This window comes from Andrena cerasifolii, chromosome 14 (genome assembly GCF_050908995.1).
Source record: "Andrena cerasifolii isolate SP2316 chromosome 14, iyAndCera1_principal, whole genome shotgun sequence".
Classification (NCBI taxonomy): domain Eukaryota; kingdom Metazoa; phylum Arthropoda; class Insecta; order Hymenoptera; family Andrenidae; genus Andrena; species Andrena cerasifolii.
Genome location: NC_135131.1, coordinates 6409642 through 6426160, shown reverse-complemented (window position 1 = coordinate 6426160; position 16519 = coordinate 6409642). Strand labels below are relative to the sequence as shown.

General features: G+C 41.6%; 2 protein-coding genes across 2 annotated transcripts; one reads left to right on the top strand and one right to left on the bottom strand.

The window, feature by feature from the left end:
- Window positions 1-860: 860 nt before the first annotated feature.
- On the bottom strand, window positions 861-7977 carry LOC143376464 (glycerol kinase 5). The gene is made up of 12 exons (XM_076826828.1): window positions 7593-7977; window positions 5261-5354; window positions 5090-5189; window positions 4404-4563; window positions 4068-4182; window positions 3589-3782; window positions 3365-3491; window positions 3019-3123; window positions 2845-2939; window positions 2603-2766; window positions 2392-2525; window positions 861-1112 (listed from the first exon to the last, which is right to left on the bottom strand). Exons 1-12 carry the CDS (start codon window positions 7686-7688, stop codon window positions 970-972), a joined length of 1527 nt encoding a protein of 508 aa, XP_076682943.1. The 5' UTR covers window positions 7689-7977; the 3' UTR covers window positions 861-969.
- A 1039-nt stretch (window positions 7978-9016) lies between these two features.
- On the top strand, window positions 9017-16359 carry Nachra9 (nicotinic acetylcholine receptor alpha9 subunit). Its single transcript, XM_076827049.1, has 15 exons — window positions 9017-9195; window positions 9380-9555; window positions 9656-9700; window positions 9813-9922; window positions 10259-10472; window positions 10676-10853; window positions 11301-11453; window positions 11518-11858; window positions 13239-13466; window positions 13576-13620; window positions 13731-13840; window positions 14390-14612; window positions 14701-14878; window positions 15536-15688; window positions 15828-16359. Exons 1-15 carry the CDS (start codon window positions 9138-9140, stop codon window positions 16202-16204), a joined length of 2589 nt encoding a protein of 862 aa, XP_076683164.1. The 5' UTR covers window positions 9017-9137; the 3' UTR covers window positions 16205-16359.
- The last annotated feature ends 160 nt before the right edge of the window (window positions 16360-16519 follow it).

Sequence of the window (16519 nt, the reverse complement as noted above, 5' to 3'; positions counted from 1 at the left end):
GATTACGGTGGGAATCGATGTCAGAAGCGGTTGCAATCGTAATGAATATCGCTCGCGCACGCACAAGGTGCCCTCCAGGCGAATTTCAACGTTTAATTTTCTTATACTCCGCAGCTGCAGGGCCGAAATCATATGTTACTTTATGTAGCAGCTGTACTTGAGTGTTTCAGAATTTCTTAGCCGCTTTGACCTTTTCCACGTGGTATGTGCATCAACGTATGCACGCACGATACTCGATGATCGGTTAATATTGTCGCGATTGAAGGAAACTTCTTGTAAAAGTTCAGGCTCACTTGATAACGGACGGTAGAGTTTCTTTTTGTGTAAGATATAACAAGATTTTTCGAAAAATTAAAAACGACTTCAAAAAAATAAAAAAAATGTTTTCCCTTATTTTATCTACGACGATCGTATTTTTTTAGGTCGGCGCCAGATTTACACAGTGCGAGTGATGAGGCGTCGACTTAAAAAAATTGAGAGTCGTAGATTAAATAAGGGAAAGAATTATTTTTCACTTTTTAGTGCATTTTTAATTTTTTGAAGTCGGTTTTAATTTTTCCTTGAATTTTTTATTTTTAACTTTATAGTTTTGTATGTGTTGACATAACATGCTGAGGAATAGATCATAATGATAATTAAGTGACAATAGTCTTTATTATTAAGCAGAGTTAGCGAAATATTGGGCCGTATTGATGCAGTGTAGGATGGAGCCACCGAGGCATCGCCCCTTTTCGAATAAAAAGAAGCGGGGGATAAAAAAGCGTTACGCGGGGAGAAACATAAAAAAATCTGCTTTGTAAAGTGTGAAGGAACAAGAATAAACGGATAATAAATAATAAGGAATAATACGTGGTCTCGAATCGTTTAGAAATCATCTGTATTTACAGGGATTATGCAACACGCGGTACAAATGTTATCAACATTATTTAACAAGTCTTATCTGTATTGATACACAGATCGAGAGTTTTTTTAGTACCATTGCCCAAGCCGCTGGACGGCTCGTCTCCACTGAGCGATCGTGGGTCGATATCGCGATCCGGTCTCTTCTCTCGATTTAAATACCGTTTCCGTTTCACGGAGTTTCAAGACGTCTTCTCTGTTCTTCCAAATGCCTGCAAAGAAACACCTACTGGATAATGCGAATCGCGTTGTAATTCCGGATCGATTATAAATATGCAGATGCGCGTAGAGTGTCAATATGTAAATAGTGTCGGGTTGGGAATTTTAATTGATCTCTCGCGAATTCTTTACTCATACTCTACTCCTTCAGCCTGGATCCCTAATATTTAGTGCTCTTTTAGACCGGTAAAAGAACCGGCAAGAGACCGGGGGAATTCGAAGGTTACCGCTTGCAAGTTCCAAGAAAGGCACTGGAGAATGCCCCAACTACATACACGGCACAAACACACAGGCAATGCAGATTTCCATGCATACGTACAACGAAGGTTGATTGTTTCGTCTTCTTTTCTTTTCCACGGCGCGCTGCTTGGTAAGCATGTTATGATTGGTAGATAAAATGTTTTTGTCGGGAACGTAGAGCGCGATTAAAAATCGTAGTAGGCTGGTGTGTGGGTTAAGAGGAGGGGAGTAGACTCACGTATTGTGGTTCATTGAATATTACAAGGATCTTCTATATTTAATGTACCTAATTCCACGCTCGGGAATTTAGAAGGCACTTTTACCATTTTTTATTCTTTGTTTGGGCACTGCTGTTTTTTAATCCGAGAATCCACCTAGAAGCTAAGCTATGCTATGCGATGCTATGCCATGTTACGTTTTAAAAAAATTAGCTTCAATATATTCTTATGGAACCGTTTCCACCAAAAGCTAAGTTGAAACATAGCATCGCATAGCGTAGCTTAGTTTAGCTTCCAGGTGGATTCCCGGGTTTAAGGTAGGTTCTCACTACGCCTCGCCTCGGCTTATTTTATTCTTCCTATGCTTTTCTTATGTATTTCGACAATTTGACCCACACTACGCCTCGTCCCGCCTCGCCTCGCCTCGGCGCCACTCCGAGCCGCGGATTCTTCCTCGGGAATATTTTGAGGAAGAGAGGCGAGGCGTGGTGTGAGTGGATGCAATGCCACCGCTTTTGGTGACCGCTAAAAGAGGAAGGAAGAGATTCTCTGAGCAACTGACCAAACACACGAACCGAGGCAAACTCAGATAACTTCAGGTACGGAAAACCCGAGGCGACGCGAGCCTAGATGCGAGCGCGAAAAGAAGTTGCGCCGAGGCGAGGCGAGGCGTATCGAGAGCCTACCTTTAGACTGTTGAAATTTAATTTTTTAATTTACACTCCCTCCGCTCCTCCAACTCCACGCTCGGGAAGAATTTGCTCCGCCGACCCTGCTTCTGTGGCATTATTGCCATTTAAATGGAATTACGTACCGCATTGTAAGCCAGCGAGATACGCTACTCCTAAAATAGACATCTCTGTGGTTGTTGCTCGCTCCACTTGCAGGCCAGTCAGGTCGGCCAGTAACTGCAGCACAAAATTATTCGTAGATACACCACCGTCCACTCTAGAAAAGCGAGTTGTTCAAATATCGACGCGATGAAGAGCGAAGCATCCTCGGTTGCTTAATCCAACTACTCTGACCGTATTGTGTGATACGTGAAGCAAGTTTCTGCGCAAAGGGTCTCGTAAAGAAGCAGCACCCTGTAGACGATACTCTCTAGCAGCGACCGAACGATGTGACTTTTCTCAGTCGTCGGTTTTATTCCGATAAACCCAGTGGCCGCGGAATAATCGTTTATAGGAGCCTGTGAAGCAATCATAAGTTAGCAGTAAGAATGATTAAAGAACGGATCGTCCGCGTTGGATTTATAGATGAAACACACTTGCAATCCACTAAACGCAGGGACAAAGTACACACCATCGGAATCGTTCACAGCACTTGCGATGCTCGCTGTTTCAGCAGCGTTGTTAATGATACCTGACAGAAGCTGCATACTTAGCATTCTAGTTAAATTAACACGTGACAGTAAAGTTTGTGGTACGATTAAAGTAGCTACCAATATTTTTCGCCCATTCAACAAGGACTCCAGTGTCGTTCGACGCGCCTTCCACTACGTATACCAATTCGTCACGGATACGCCACCCGACTAGAGGATACAAACCTGTTGAAGCATTGAAAAATAATTAATAGTAACTAGCTACTATTTAAGTAATTATTCGTCATGCGTTCGTTAACCCGAGTTAACTTTATTCGACGCATGACGAATGACTTTTTCACCTTTTATTTGATATTCGAAATTTTAGTTAAATAAAAATTTTGCCCAGCTCTGGTAGTAACACAGACCATTGGAGTTTGGAAATTTAATATTGCAGTTGATATGTATCACCGTATGCAAAAGTTACCTGTAATAGAAGCGTGTGGTTTTGTTCCTGTATTAACGTTTAGAAAAGTCCCTGTCCCCATCGTGATCTTTAAATCACCTGGCTTGGTGCACCCTGAGCCAAACAGCGAAGCGGATTGATCTGCCATCTACTTTAAATACTTAATATCATGAGTATGAGAGGCGATAATGAAAACTGATTGATCAACAGATGCACTCTTTGACCATCTATATGTGCTGACTAACCGAGCAAAGTATGGGAATTTCAACGCCAAATATCTCCTTCGGCGTGACACCGAAATCTCCAGCCGTGTCCAGCACCTCGGGAAAGATGTTGTTCGGAATTTTCAGCAAATTTATCATTACGCTGGACCAACTCATCGTGAATGGATCGAAAAGCCCAGTCGCTGATGCACTGGAAACGTCCGTTACGTGTCTCCCTACGAGTATGTATGCATAACACAGCTTGCAATAGGCAATTTAGACAATTGAGCAGAATTCTCTGGCTATGTAATTCGATTCGTTCGTTTGCACAGGAATCGGATTAGTCGATTATAAAATGAGATTAAAGCCGGGAGTCCACTTGAAAGCTATGCTGGGTTTTAAAAAATTAGCTTCGATATAAAAGCTAAGTTAAGCTGTGCTGTTTTTTTTTATATTTTATAGCATAGTACAGGGTAGCTTGGCTTGTAGGGTGGATTCCCGGCTTAACTCTCGCTCCGTACCAGTCAGTTTGTGCATAAGCCAGCAATCAACGCCTCCGAAAACTGCATGTCCATTACTCGCTGCCTCCTGTAAACCTGGCACGTGTTGCAACGCCCATAATAATCTCAGAGTCATCTACAGTTTAGTGTAAAATAAACGGTAAAAAGTAAACAATAGAGAAACCAAAGGTGATTGAGGTGAGAGTCTTTTAAATCAAGAATAATTAGTGTTAGACGGGACGGGAGTGTGTGGCGAGTCTGATAAGCGTCCGAGGAAAATAAGAACGGAGTGTGAGAAATAATTCCGATAAAATAAATTAACAGAACGGAACAGAAAATACGAGAAAAGATATGAACCTGTGTATTCATGAATTTAAAAACACTAGCAGCTAAGTATCGCTTTTTTCTAGTAAGTGTGTATAATATTTGTGATCCTATTCGCAGTCCTTTCATCGTTATAGCCGTATTCCATTCTTTCACCATTGCGTCGGCGCGCAGATCTTTCCAAGTTATGAAACTGAAACAAGGAGAGTTGCTGATAGATTTAAAGAATCGGGATCTAAACGTAGAAGTACAAACAGTGGATGAAAAAATTATTGGGACACCCTTTGAGACAAAATAACTTTTTTAAAATTGGTTCAAATCGAAATCCACCGAAATCGGTTGATGCAGAAACAAGCGACGGGCACCGAAATATGTAAAAGCTTTAGGTTTATTACAATTATATGCCGAAAGCTGTGATCTCCATCACTTTTAAGTGTTTGTAGCTCATAGCTACGTTAACCGATTTCCAAAATCTACAAATGGAATTTTTAAATTTTCGTTACAGGTTCAGATAGAAAAGTTGAAAAAGCGACCTTCACTATTTTTGCCCTTATTTTTTAAAACGACGAAACAAGTCGCTTAGTAAACTGATTATTTTAGCTTCTCAAAAAAAACTCAAGTCGTTTGGGACAATCTTAAAAAAGTTATTCTGTTTTAAATGGTGTGTCAATAATTGTTTGACTCACTGTATGTACTTATGCAGATAGAATTGTACCAACTTGTGGTAGTGCCTTCCGTCTTTCAGGTTCCATGTTGTAAAGCTACCTCGCTGTGTTGATATCCCGAGGCAAGCAACTAATTCTGGTTTAATTCGGCTATCTGGAAGTGGTATAACTTGAATTTTACGCCCATGCTGGCCCCGCCCCTTATTCAAATACTCTAGAATTTACCTTGCAAAGTATCTTTCATTACTTTTACTATGGTCCTCCACAGTTCATCCGGGTCGATTTCCACGTAGCCTGGTTTCGGGTACAGCAACTGGACCTAGTAAATAATGTAGATACGTGAAAAGGGGTATATAGTCACTATAAACACGTGGCAAGTGATTAGAGAAACTAACTTCGAAAGACTCGCGCAACGTAAATGTTTAATAAACGCAGACGATAATGCAGCGTTTCCCAACCTTTTTTGAGCCGCGATCCACTTTTATAATACTCAAATAAATATAGGATAAGGTAAAGAAAACATTAAAAATAGGTATTTCAGAATATAATTCTAAATTAATAAATAACCCTTCGTAGTCGCACCTTCCTATAATCAAAAATTTGTCACACGGGTTCACTGTACCCCAGCGTCACTTTTTGAGTTACCATTTTCGTATTTTTGAATCTGTTAACTTTTCAGTGATAAATGTACATTCGTAATACTTATACAATCATGGTCTAATAGTCTTTTTCTGGAAATGTAAATTTTGATATGATAAAATTTGTAGTTGAAAATGAGCAATTTTCCACGTTTGTGGGAAAAAGGCGATTTTTTATTTTTTTTTTGCGATAAATTCCCTTTGGAAGTCGTAAAGGCGCGACATTTTAACTCGAAAATTGCTCTTGGGGTGCGATACACCCTGTGTGACTATGAAGGGTTAAAATAAGTGCTAAAAATCGTCAACTAAAAATAAGCGCGGCGACCACGCAGAAAACATCTCGCGGTTGGGAACCACTGGTTTAATGAGTATAACATCGCATTGTAATATTTCAACATTTCGTAAATCAAAAGTCACATTTTCGAACCGGTTTATTTGAATACGCTACTGCGGAGACAAATAACACTCGTGCACGAGTACAATATAAGGCGAATGAAAATTAGGACAGTATCGAATTCCATGAGAAACTTGACCCGCAATTGCATCTATTTTTTCTGATAATTTACTCATGCACAGTTATGGATCCCTAATGAGCAGGATACAGATTTTGATCTCTATGATTCATTTTAATCTCCGCACTCTTTGACATTAACGGACAATAAAAACAACTACTGCGTGGCTAATTTTCTTGCAAAGTCTGCGCATAATACAGTGTGCAATATTTGCCTTATCATCGCGGCGGTTTCAAAGTCGACGAGATCATACATATAGGGTGTTTATAAATATGTGGGACAATATTTCAGGGTCGAGTCTACTCGTTAAGATAATAAGAAAAGTTGGTCTACGCATATGTCCGAAAATGCTTAGTTATGCAGTTACAAGCATTTTTATATTCCGTAAAATATCGCCCCGAAACGTCCATTAAAGAGTAACCGGCAGACTGCCGGTCGTCAGTTAACCTAATATACCTACTATATTTTCATTCATAGGATAAGGTAAAGAAAACACATTAAAATTAGGTATTTCAGAATATAATTCTAATTTAATAATTAAAAAAATGTCCTTTCCCTCGGGCCTTTAAAAAAGCATACGCGAAACGATAATCAATAGATCACAGCTGTGCTTCGTTAAATGTCACTTTAATAGCCGTTTCGGGTCCGTGTTTCAGAAAATATAAAAATGCTTATAACTGTGAAACTACGCCTTATCGGATATTCTCGTGTACCAACTTGTCTTATTATCTTGATGAGTAGAACCCATCCTGAAAGACTGTACCACATATTTATAAACACCCTGTATAAATTGCAATGTTTCGCTGAGGTTTATATCATATATTCCACCAAATGGTTCTTTCTTTAGTAATACTGTGTAGGTACCATCAGCTGTTTCAAAGAGTACCGATGGCTTAGTGCAGAAATATTGTATGTCCACTTTTAGTGTTTTCGAGAAAAAAACAGGTTTAAACGTGTTATGGCACGTAAGATTCAGGGACATTTAATGAGGAAAAATATTACTTCTGACAAACTTATGAAATAGATATAAATGTGATTTTTATACACCATAAAAAAAAACAGTGAAGAACTACTTGTTGCGTATAAAAACAGGAATTACACTAAAAGTGGACGTACATTATTTCTGCAGAGTATACAGTTGGCGCGACGATTAAAGATATAGAAAAGTTCATCATTCTCTATCTCTGTCACCCTGCCCCCTTTCTCTCTCCCTCTTTCGCCTTGGACGAGGAAACACGAGCAACACGTTTGACGATTCCAAGTAACTCATGGTTCCGAGCGCGATAGCGAAGATTCGCATACACCGAGGCGTGGAGAAATTTCTGAACAATGGTATTCGCCGGCCGCGTTACGTCATTGACATTTCTCGAGGAGCTTTGACGCTACGATCTAATATTCTAGTCAGACCTTTTCAACGGAGGAGGCGACGGTGGCCGCTTTCTCGTCGAGGATGTGAAAACGCACGGTGGTGGTGCCGACATCGAGTGCCCCGATGTACGTCATTGTTCCTGTATAACAGCGAGATTGACTTTTCTACCCATTCGAGGGAATTGTTGGAATCGGATGGACACCGCGTGGCAGAGAGGAGCAGAGGCGCGTCGCGTCGCGGCGCCGCGCGGCCGGGCCGGGCCGTTAGGAAAAGTCGGGGCGACGTGTCCGACGACGAGAGTTGTCGTATCGCGGGTCGCACGAAAATGCGCGGCAGACTACGGAGTACGGACTACGGCCACTTATCGCGTGCTGTGCTTCCTCTAGGTAGAACGAACAAGTACGCATGCTCGCGCGGTAGGAAGGCAACACACAGGGAACTGGTGGATCTGATGTCACGAGTGAACAACCTCCGCAATGAATCTTATCACTGTGTGGCTGTGTGCTGATGTGCGACGATACGGATGTCGCTAGCCTTCGAGCGCAATTAACTATGCCTTTCGTCCTCTATCTTATTTCATGCAAGATTAATTAAGGTATTGAGAGAAACAAAAAATATATTTTCCTGTTTCATATGATCAGCACAGCCTATTGGAATACATTATACCTGTTTCCCAATGCCGCAGTTATCATTCGTCAATTGGACGAATCTTTTTTAAATTTCAGCAAGCATTGGCGTAACTACTCAGAGGCCGCGTGGACCCGGCCCCCGCAAAAAGGCGGATTGGTTCCTCCCTAGAAGCTATCGAAATGAGTAAATAACATTCGTCTGTGAAATAATCAATAATTTTTAATTCAGTTTACTTTTTGTTTTAGTGTTAAATAAATATGGAGGTAAATGATTATTGTAAAATGTGTATGTACATAAAGATTTCCTCTACCTATAAGAAAAAGAGAGCGCGAGAGAGACAGAGAAGGAGGGAGAAGATGGGACCTAGCTCCTCACCCTTAGACAAAAATCCTACTTAGGCCAATGTCAGCAAGTTACAATTAGAAATAGAGTGAGGGCGAGAATGGCAACTCCGTTTATCGTCTGTCCATCATCTATAATCTATCATGTCCTCTTTGCATTTCATTGCTATTTTGGATTTAGGACATTTAGGTACCTAGTATGCGTTTACCAACCCTCTACGGTTTTTTTTATCACTGTGGTCAAGTGGATCACGAAGTCGTGATTGCGATAGGGTTTTCCTATAATAAATAATAAATAATGAATAATGAATAATAAATATTTAGGTATATTGTATAGGTAAGTATATATGCAGATCTATCTGTCTCCCAACTATTTAGATACCTATATGTTTGTCTCGTTATTGTTGTACCTACATGCATAAATAGGTACACACTACTCCACATAGGTATCTGGAAATAATAAGTATGTTTGTACTCGTAAAGCATTGAACCATTCTGGGGGCGTCACGCGTATCTACGGCTTCGAATTTCGCAGGGCGTTTGATAATCGTTGGAGTAGGAACGAGGAGAAACAGTCAGTTGACTGGTGGCTGTTAGATCAATTCGACCAAAATGAGAAGAATAGTAACGGTGCTCTGCTTGCTCGCTTTCCTTTGGCAAGATCGTTTCGGTAATGTGTCCACACAAATATAATAATATTCTATTGTACGTACCTACACGATCCGAGCATGCGATCTGAGGAATCCGACCGTCTAAGTAACCAGCGCGACCCCCGGTCGCGCTCCTTTCCCTCTTCGTTGCGGTCTTTTTAAATAGCGACATTAACGACGCGAACTATTCAAAATTCACCGTAGCGGATGCTTTCGATTTCATCGGGGACCTGCGGTGTAAAAATTACAACACTCCAACGCCGATGCTGTCCCTCAAGAGGCATCTCTTCTGCGAGTACGATCGAACGGTTCGACCAGCCTCCTCCCACAAAGATGCGAACAACGTGACTATGAACCTGATACCAAAGCTATTAGAATTCGTAAGCGTTCGCCCACAACATTTTCGCACACTTTATCCCTCAACCAATTGGTTGCGCTGTCGATCCACCCATCTATCATCATCCACCGATTGTTGTTTAGGACGAATGGACCAGCACAATGAGTTTGCACAGTTGGATGGGGCTCGTAAGTGATACTTGTTGCCACCCGTTATGCGCGATGCCTATGCATATCGTCCTGTGGCAAGCGTCGCGTCGAGGACGATCGTCATTGAAAGCCTTGAATGTTTCTCCTGCAGGTCTGGACCGATGTGCATCTGACTTGGAAGGCGAGTGATTTCGATGGGATTAATTATATTCACGTGAAAAGCGACGACATATGGCTGCCTGATCTTTCAGTTTACAATTCGTAAGCATTCATACAGTATAAAATACATACGTACGTATAATTTATTGTCCGAATAATTTCGAATAAGAACTGCGAATAAAATGAAGTTACTCAAGAATAAGGAGGCATTTTTGTATTCGAATAAAAACTCATTCGTTATATTCTCGAATAGCTTTATCTTATTCGAAATTTGTATTCGAAATTTATTCGAATAATGCCCAACTCTGGTCTGTAGAGTAAGAGCTAAAGTCTAGAGCTGTCTAAAGAATCCCCGGCGAAGGACTAAGTAATTTAATTAGCAGATTTTACAATCTGTTACTCGTTACTTGACGTAGGCATTATTTTACCACGAAACAGGGGTGATATGGCAGTGGATCAAAACACTATACCTTCTACGACCTGCTTAGTGTTCAATTCAGGATTGGTCAGCTGCCTGCCATCGTTGAAGCACGTCGCCAAATGCGTCACGGATTACTCCGACTGGCCTTACGATATCCATCAATGTCGAATCCATTTCGGTTCCTGGTCCCATGCCCAGGGGGAAATGGATATCCATCTGGATAAAAAAGGGGTAATTAGCACGTCGACGATATTCTTCCGAAGTGATCAGGTGACGACTGAAAGCAGGGTTGCGTCCCCTGATCGATCGTTGCTTTTATCTACTTCGATGTTACTCGAAGAGCATTAACTAATAACAGTTTCGGTGCAACAATTCATCTGCTCCGTCTACTCTCCCTTATTTTCTCTATGATAACGCGTGGTACGATTCTCCAGTTTCAACTGGCAGGGTACATGAACAGTACTACATGGGATTTGAATTTGGTAAAAGCGTACAAAGTGCTGAAGAAGTATAAATGCTGTCCGAACGATAGCTACCCCATAATCGTGTACGAATTCTCCATAACACGACATTACGGCATAATGCACATTACCTACGTTACTCCTGCTGTCGGTACGAATAATTTTCTTTAGACGTTAATCGTTTCCATCAAGGGGTCTCCCTACCTTGACGGACGAACAATGACGCGAACTTTGGGATTTTTTTAAAACAAAACCATTAAATATATTTACTCCTAACTTTGTGGATTTATTTGTCAATCTTTAGAGAATATGAGAAAAAAATTGTATGCAAAAATAGTGGTTATATCCGGAGATATAGTGCTTTAAATAGAGCGCCAATTTTAAAAACATCGTTTTGAGAAAAGCGCGTTTAAAGTTTTAGGTACCGTTCTTTTCAATTGATTTTTTTTTTTAAATGTTGCTAAAATGATTTCTCGTAAAAGAAATCCCAAATATCGCGCTCCTTTTCAGGCCGTCAAAGTAGGGAGACCCTTTAACGCGAATTAATTCATATGCCATTTTCGCCTTTCTTCTCTTTTCTTGTTTCCCTTATTTTTAGTCGTCATGCTGCTAACGTTAACGGTGCTCTGGTTGGATTCAAGATCGACCGAACGAATGGCTGTGGCTAGCGTTAATTTAATTTGCCATATGCTTTGCATGTTCGATTTGCATTGGCAATTGCCGCATAACGGAACAAACACACCTAAGATATGTAAGTACTTAAATAGCTTTGCCACTTCTAGCTGCTATATATATAAATAATTCATCTCTTTCAGTACTGTACTACCGAGATTCCCTGGCCTTGGCTGTGTTCGCATTCATTTTGACCGCCGCGCTGCGGAAAATACAGGACTCGAGCGTTCAAGTGCCGAAGTGGATCTCCTCGACCACGTCCTTCGTACTGAGCAACAGAGCCGGACGTTTTCTTATCCTCGCCGAGGACGAGGATTCTAGTAGAATACTCGCCGGCGAGACGGAGGACAATTCCGATCTGCCGAACCCCCCAGCCAGATCGGCGGAATCATCGTGGAGACATTTCGCAGCCATCGTCGAGTGGTTGTCCTTCTTCGCCGTGGTTTTCGCCTACATCATTATTCTGTCCATTCGCATCCCTTCCACTTAGACTTACTGTTAGAGGGATTCTCGAAGAAAAGCGTTGTGTATGTACATTGTGCTAGGCTTGGTCAAAACTTCACTGTAGATTCTCATTCTCAATAAACGATCATGTATAGCGATTTTTCTACTGTACTCCCGCGCACTGTAAACTTCAATTATTGTGCTTCGTAAGTTCTACTGTCACTTTGTTATTGAAATAAACAACCTTGCGTTTCCGTTTTTACGTGTATAGTTTCATTCTCAGAGGCTGCATTCCTGCTCTATGGTCCTCCATTAATCTCTACCAGTTCCCTTCTTGATCTGTTGCATAAGTATTATGTGTATCTACTGTGCCGTGATAGGATTGATGAATTCGCGGGTAGGAGACGATTCACACATTATCGATCGAATTAATAATAGTAACCGCCTCTTTAGATACGCAGGCATTGATAATGAGAACATATGTATCGAGTTTCATACTGTGACAAATATGAGAGACTAGAAAATACCCGCGCTTCGCTACGGTGGAATAGTTAAAAGGATTTACTTTTATATCTGTTTTTTCTTTAATGTAATTTTTTATGGAATCTAAATGGAGTAACATTTGTATAACAAAGACTTATATATGTATATGTTCGTTCACACCTACTATGCAAAAATTAGATTTGAGATTTGACCCGTTAAGGGTTGATTAGGGCAAAATTTAGAAATTGTTTTTTAGGCATTTGTTTTGTTAGACTAAAACCAAGTACCGATATCGGATTGGGGCGAAGGGATTTTGAGGAATCCGTGAAAGCACCCTTTACCCCTTTTCACTCCCTTAGGCCCGCTGCAGACGAGCAGTTTGCGTTTTAGCAGAACATAAATTTATATGAAGCAGTTCACACGGGACGCAAAGTTTTGCGGCTACTAAGCGGTATGTTTGCGTTCGTTTTGACGAACGCAGCGGCAAACTGCCGCAAACCGCTCGTCTGCACCGGGCCTTAGGGGTAGATTAGGCCAATATCCTGAGATTTCTTTTTGGGCATTTGTGTGGGTAACCTTCGTAAGTAAAAACCAAGATGATATCTAGCCGGGCCTGCGAGATATTGAGAAGTCCGAGAAAATACATTTTACTATAAAAGTACGTCTTGACGGTGGGGAAAGAATTTTCTTGCGACACGGTGGAAATCGGTGGAGCGCCAAGGTACATACATACACACGCGCGTGTATGTAATCAAGAATAATTCCAAAGCTGATAAAATGACGGTTGCTCGAAAGAGGGCGGTTTCAATGGCCCACGTCCCCGGTTTTACGTTTCACTGGGCGTACAACTGTTGGCGCTTGGTTGTGGGAAATTGGCTGCGCGCACTGTGCAGTCGTCGCAGGCCTACCCATTCAATCGAATCTGTGCTAGTGATCGAAAATGAGAAGCTTCTTGCTGCCGTTCGCCTGGCTGGTGGTGTTCCGGGTGCCGCGGTTGGGGGCGAGCAAGGAGGTGTTGAACTGCAAGGACATCACGAGCAATACCCCGATAATGGAACTCAAGAGATACCTGTTTTGTAATTACGATTCGGAGGTGAGGCCCACCAAGGATTACAGAAACGCCACTGCTGTTAGCTTTGGCCTTAGCATAATGCATTTCGAAGTGGTGAGTAGCTCAGCTCCTGGTCCAAGCTGAGAATGATAGTGCAAGTGTTTCGGAACTTCGGATTGCACTCTCCTTCTTACAGTTAATTGATACAGTTCTTTTTCACCAGGACGAGGTGGCGAACACGATCGAGTTGCTCGTTTGGACGAGACTGGTGAGTAGATTTATGCACGGATGCATGCAGGTAGATACTATAGTTTGAATACACAACGGTGAATCGCTGATGAAAACTGGACATTTCCCGTGTTGCTGGTGGCGTGATAGCAATGGACAGATCCTCATCTCACGTGGAACCCATCGGAGTTTGGAGATATCAATACGATTCATGTAATGAGTTATGAGATTTGGGTACCGGACATCACGTTGCACAGCGCGTAAGTTTGAGAAGCCAGTAGTGAGTATGTAGTGACGATATTCAGTGGCGGATTTAAGGAAAAAGGCGCAGGTGGTAGCCATTCCGAGGGGCCCATTTTCTTCCTGGAAAATGAAGGGGTAGTTTACTAAAAATTAGTAGAGGAGATCGGGGCTGCTAGGCCAGTTTTTCAGTTCTTGAATTTTACTAAATTATGTGGACGAAATATCATTAAACCGGTTAGTATATTTGATTCCGCTTTTTCATATGTCACGCCACACCTCTGTTTCCGGGGAGAATAACTCTCTTCTCTCTTCTTTCAAGAACCAGCTCTTAACGGTGATGCGCAGCAACTCTAATTCATTTTCTACTTGCGTATACAGCATCTTGTCACTTGTTGTACATCTCCGTCCTCTGTCCATGTGTATTTTATTTCCTACCAAAGGGTGCCCACCTGTATAGAAATAAATAAATATTTTCTTAAGTTAAATCCGCCACTGACTGTATCGCGACGCGCTGGACGAATAAAATTGATCACCCCCCTAAACGATAATTTTTCAACTGCACGCAGGACGACCCAAGACGTCGACGTCAATATGCCAATAACCCAATGCGTCTTGAGCCACGAAGGGCATATGCTTTGCGTGCCGGTAACGGTGTACAAGACGCACTGCGATTCGGACCATACTTGGTGGCCTTACGATATGATGAATTGTTCGGTGCATGTCTCTCCTTGGTCTTACAGCAAGGACGAAATCGATGTGCATCCCTGGGACGACGAATACAGTGCCCAAGTGTGTACCGTAGTCTTTTACCACGTCCAGCTTCGCGACGTAACCGTATACAGAAGAGGGATTAATCTTAAGGCGTTTTAATCCTCAGGAGACGGCGAAACTGAACGAACATCACTTGCAGTGGAAAGTGGTGGAAATACTTGTGAGCAATCGCACGACTGAATCGAAATTCCTTTTGAATTTCACTAGTAGCTTCATTTCTCATCATATTCTTCTGAAAAGATATTCGTCCATGTATATCGGAATGTACACGACGCTGGCTATAGGTTTGTAACAATTACAACGTATACGGTTATTAATTGTTACATATTAAACGACCAGACGCGAGGCTGAAGTTGGGAATCCATCTGGAAGCTAAGCTGAGCCATGCTATGCTTTAAAAAATTGGTTTTAATACACTCTTATGGAACCCTTTCTACCACAGAGTTAGTTAAGCTGGGCCATGCTACAGTATGTTTTTTAAAAAAAACAGCTTCGATATATCATTTTCTATCAAAAGCTACGTTTCTGTGCTATGTTTTAGTCGACTTAGAACATCTCGAACCCGGAAATTAAAAAAATTCTGAAACTTTGTAAATATGTAGGGGATTGCCTTCTGATTACAACGCAATTTTTGTTTGCTGCTCAAATTCACTCTAAGGGGGTGGGATTGACCCCTGAAAATCCGGTTATTTTCCGATTTTGTGTTATAACTTGTGAACTGTAAAATATTTTTTTTACCAAATGGTAGATTTAATTAAAAGAAGTAACTTTTGTCTGTAAACTTTTTTTCTATCTCTTACAGTTCGCGAGTTATAACACAAAATCGGAAAATAGCCGAATTTTCAGGGGTGAATTTCACCCCCTTGTTAGCTTAGCTTCCAGGTAGATTCCCAGCTAGGGCTGTTAAATGAAATGTGTATTTCGTATTTGTTCCTGTACAGTGCTGATGTCAATGACGTTGATGACACTTTGGCTGGAGCCAAGCTCCACGGAACGCATGATAATTGCAAATTTGAATTTCGTTCTTCATCTAATTGCCTTGCAAGATCTGTGCTGGGTCATTCCTTTTAACGGTAGTCGCTCGCCACAATTACGTAAGTCTCGTTATTTCCTACGACTCCTTTTTTTTAATCGCAGCACAGAGAGCTGAAGATACTACGTATCTATTCACGGGGGAGAAAATCGAACGCACGTTTCCGACGCACAATTTCCGTTCTTTTCGTTTTCTTGCAGTTCGGTTTTATGAAAGTTCCCTGATCGTGGCTGCGTTCTCGCTTATTTTAACTAGCATCCTGCGCCACTTGCAGCAATTAAACGCTGACGCGCCTACGTGGGTGTCGTCGGGCACCGTCTTAATTTTGAAAAGCAGAGTGGGCCAAATTCTCTTAATGAGTACGTTGGATCCGAAGGTGTCGGCCAAAATGCAGCTACCGAATGCCGACGACAACACCAATCTTGTGTCTCCGAATAGAACGGACTCTACTTGGAGGTATATTTCAATTCTGATCGGGTGGCTTGCGCTTTTCAGCATTCTCCTTGTCTACGTAATAATGCTGGCAGTTTTCCTTCCGACAAGCGCGAGTGCGAGTCACTTTGCGCCCATCGGATAATCTCCGCGAACGAATTGCGAGAGTAAGCGAAGCTTTTCGACGTATGTGTATATAAATACAAATGTTCAATTAATTAAAATAGGTACACAGCCTGAGATGATCGATCGCTGCATCGTCTCCGTCGGTGACGATTAACGCTCGGCGACTAGAATGTAATTAAACAGATTAGCACCATGTTCTCGTTTATTTCGTTCTTTCTGATAAATACATTTACTTTGGAAAAACATCTCGGCCTTGATTGATCGATCCTCGCGTGCATTAAACAGTGCGGCAGATTGAATTCTAAATGATGGGGATTGTAAGAACAGGGGAGAA

Excerpts from the sequence above, each read along its gene's own strand:
- Nachra9 (XM_076827049.1), top strand. The coding sequence starts at position 9,138 with ATGAGAAGAATAGTAACGGTGCTCTGCTTGCTCGCTTTCCTTTGGCAA. Across the intron at positions 9,923-10,258 it reads GATCTTTCAGTTTACAATTC|GGGTGATATGGCAGTGGATC; the intron begins GTAAGCATTCAT and ends ACCACGAAACAG. Across the intron at positions 14,613-14,700 it reads ACGACGAATACAGTGCCCAA|GAGACGGCGAAACTGAACGA; the intron begins GTGTGTACCGTA and ends TTTAATCCTCAG.
- LOC143376464 (XM_076826828.1), bottom strand. The coding sequence starts at position 7,688 with ATGACGTACATCGGGGCACTCGATGTCGGCACCACCACCGTGCGTTTT. Across the intron at positions 5,190-5,260 it reads AATGAAAGATACTTTGCAAG|ATAGCCGAATTAAACCAGAA; the intron begins GTAAATTCTAGA and ends TACCACTTCCAG. Across the intron at positions 2,940-3,018 it reads TGAATGGGCGAAAAATATTG|GTATCATTAACAACGCTGCT; the intron begins GTAGCTACTTTA and ends AGCTTCTGTCAG.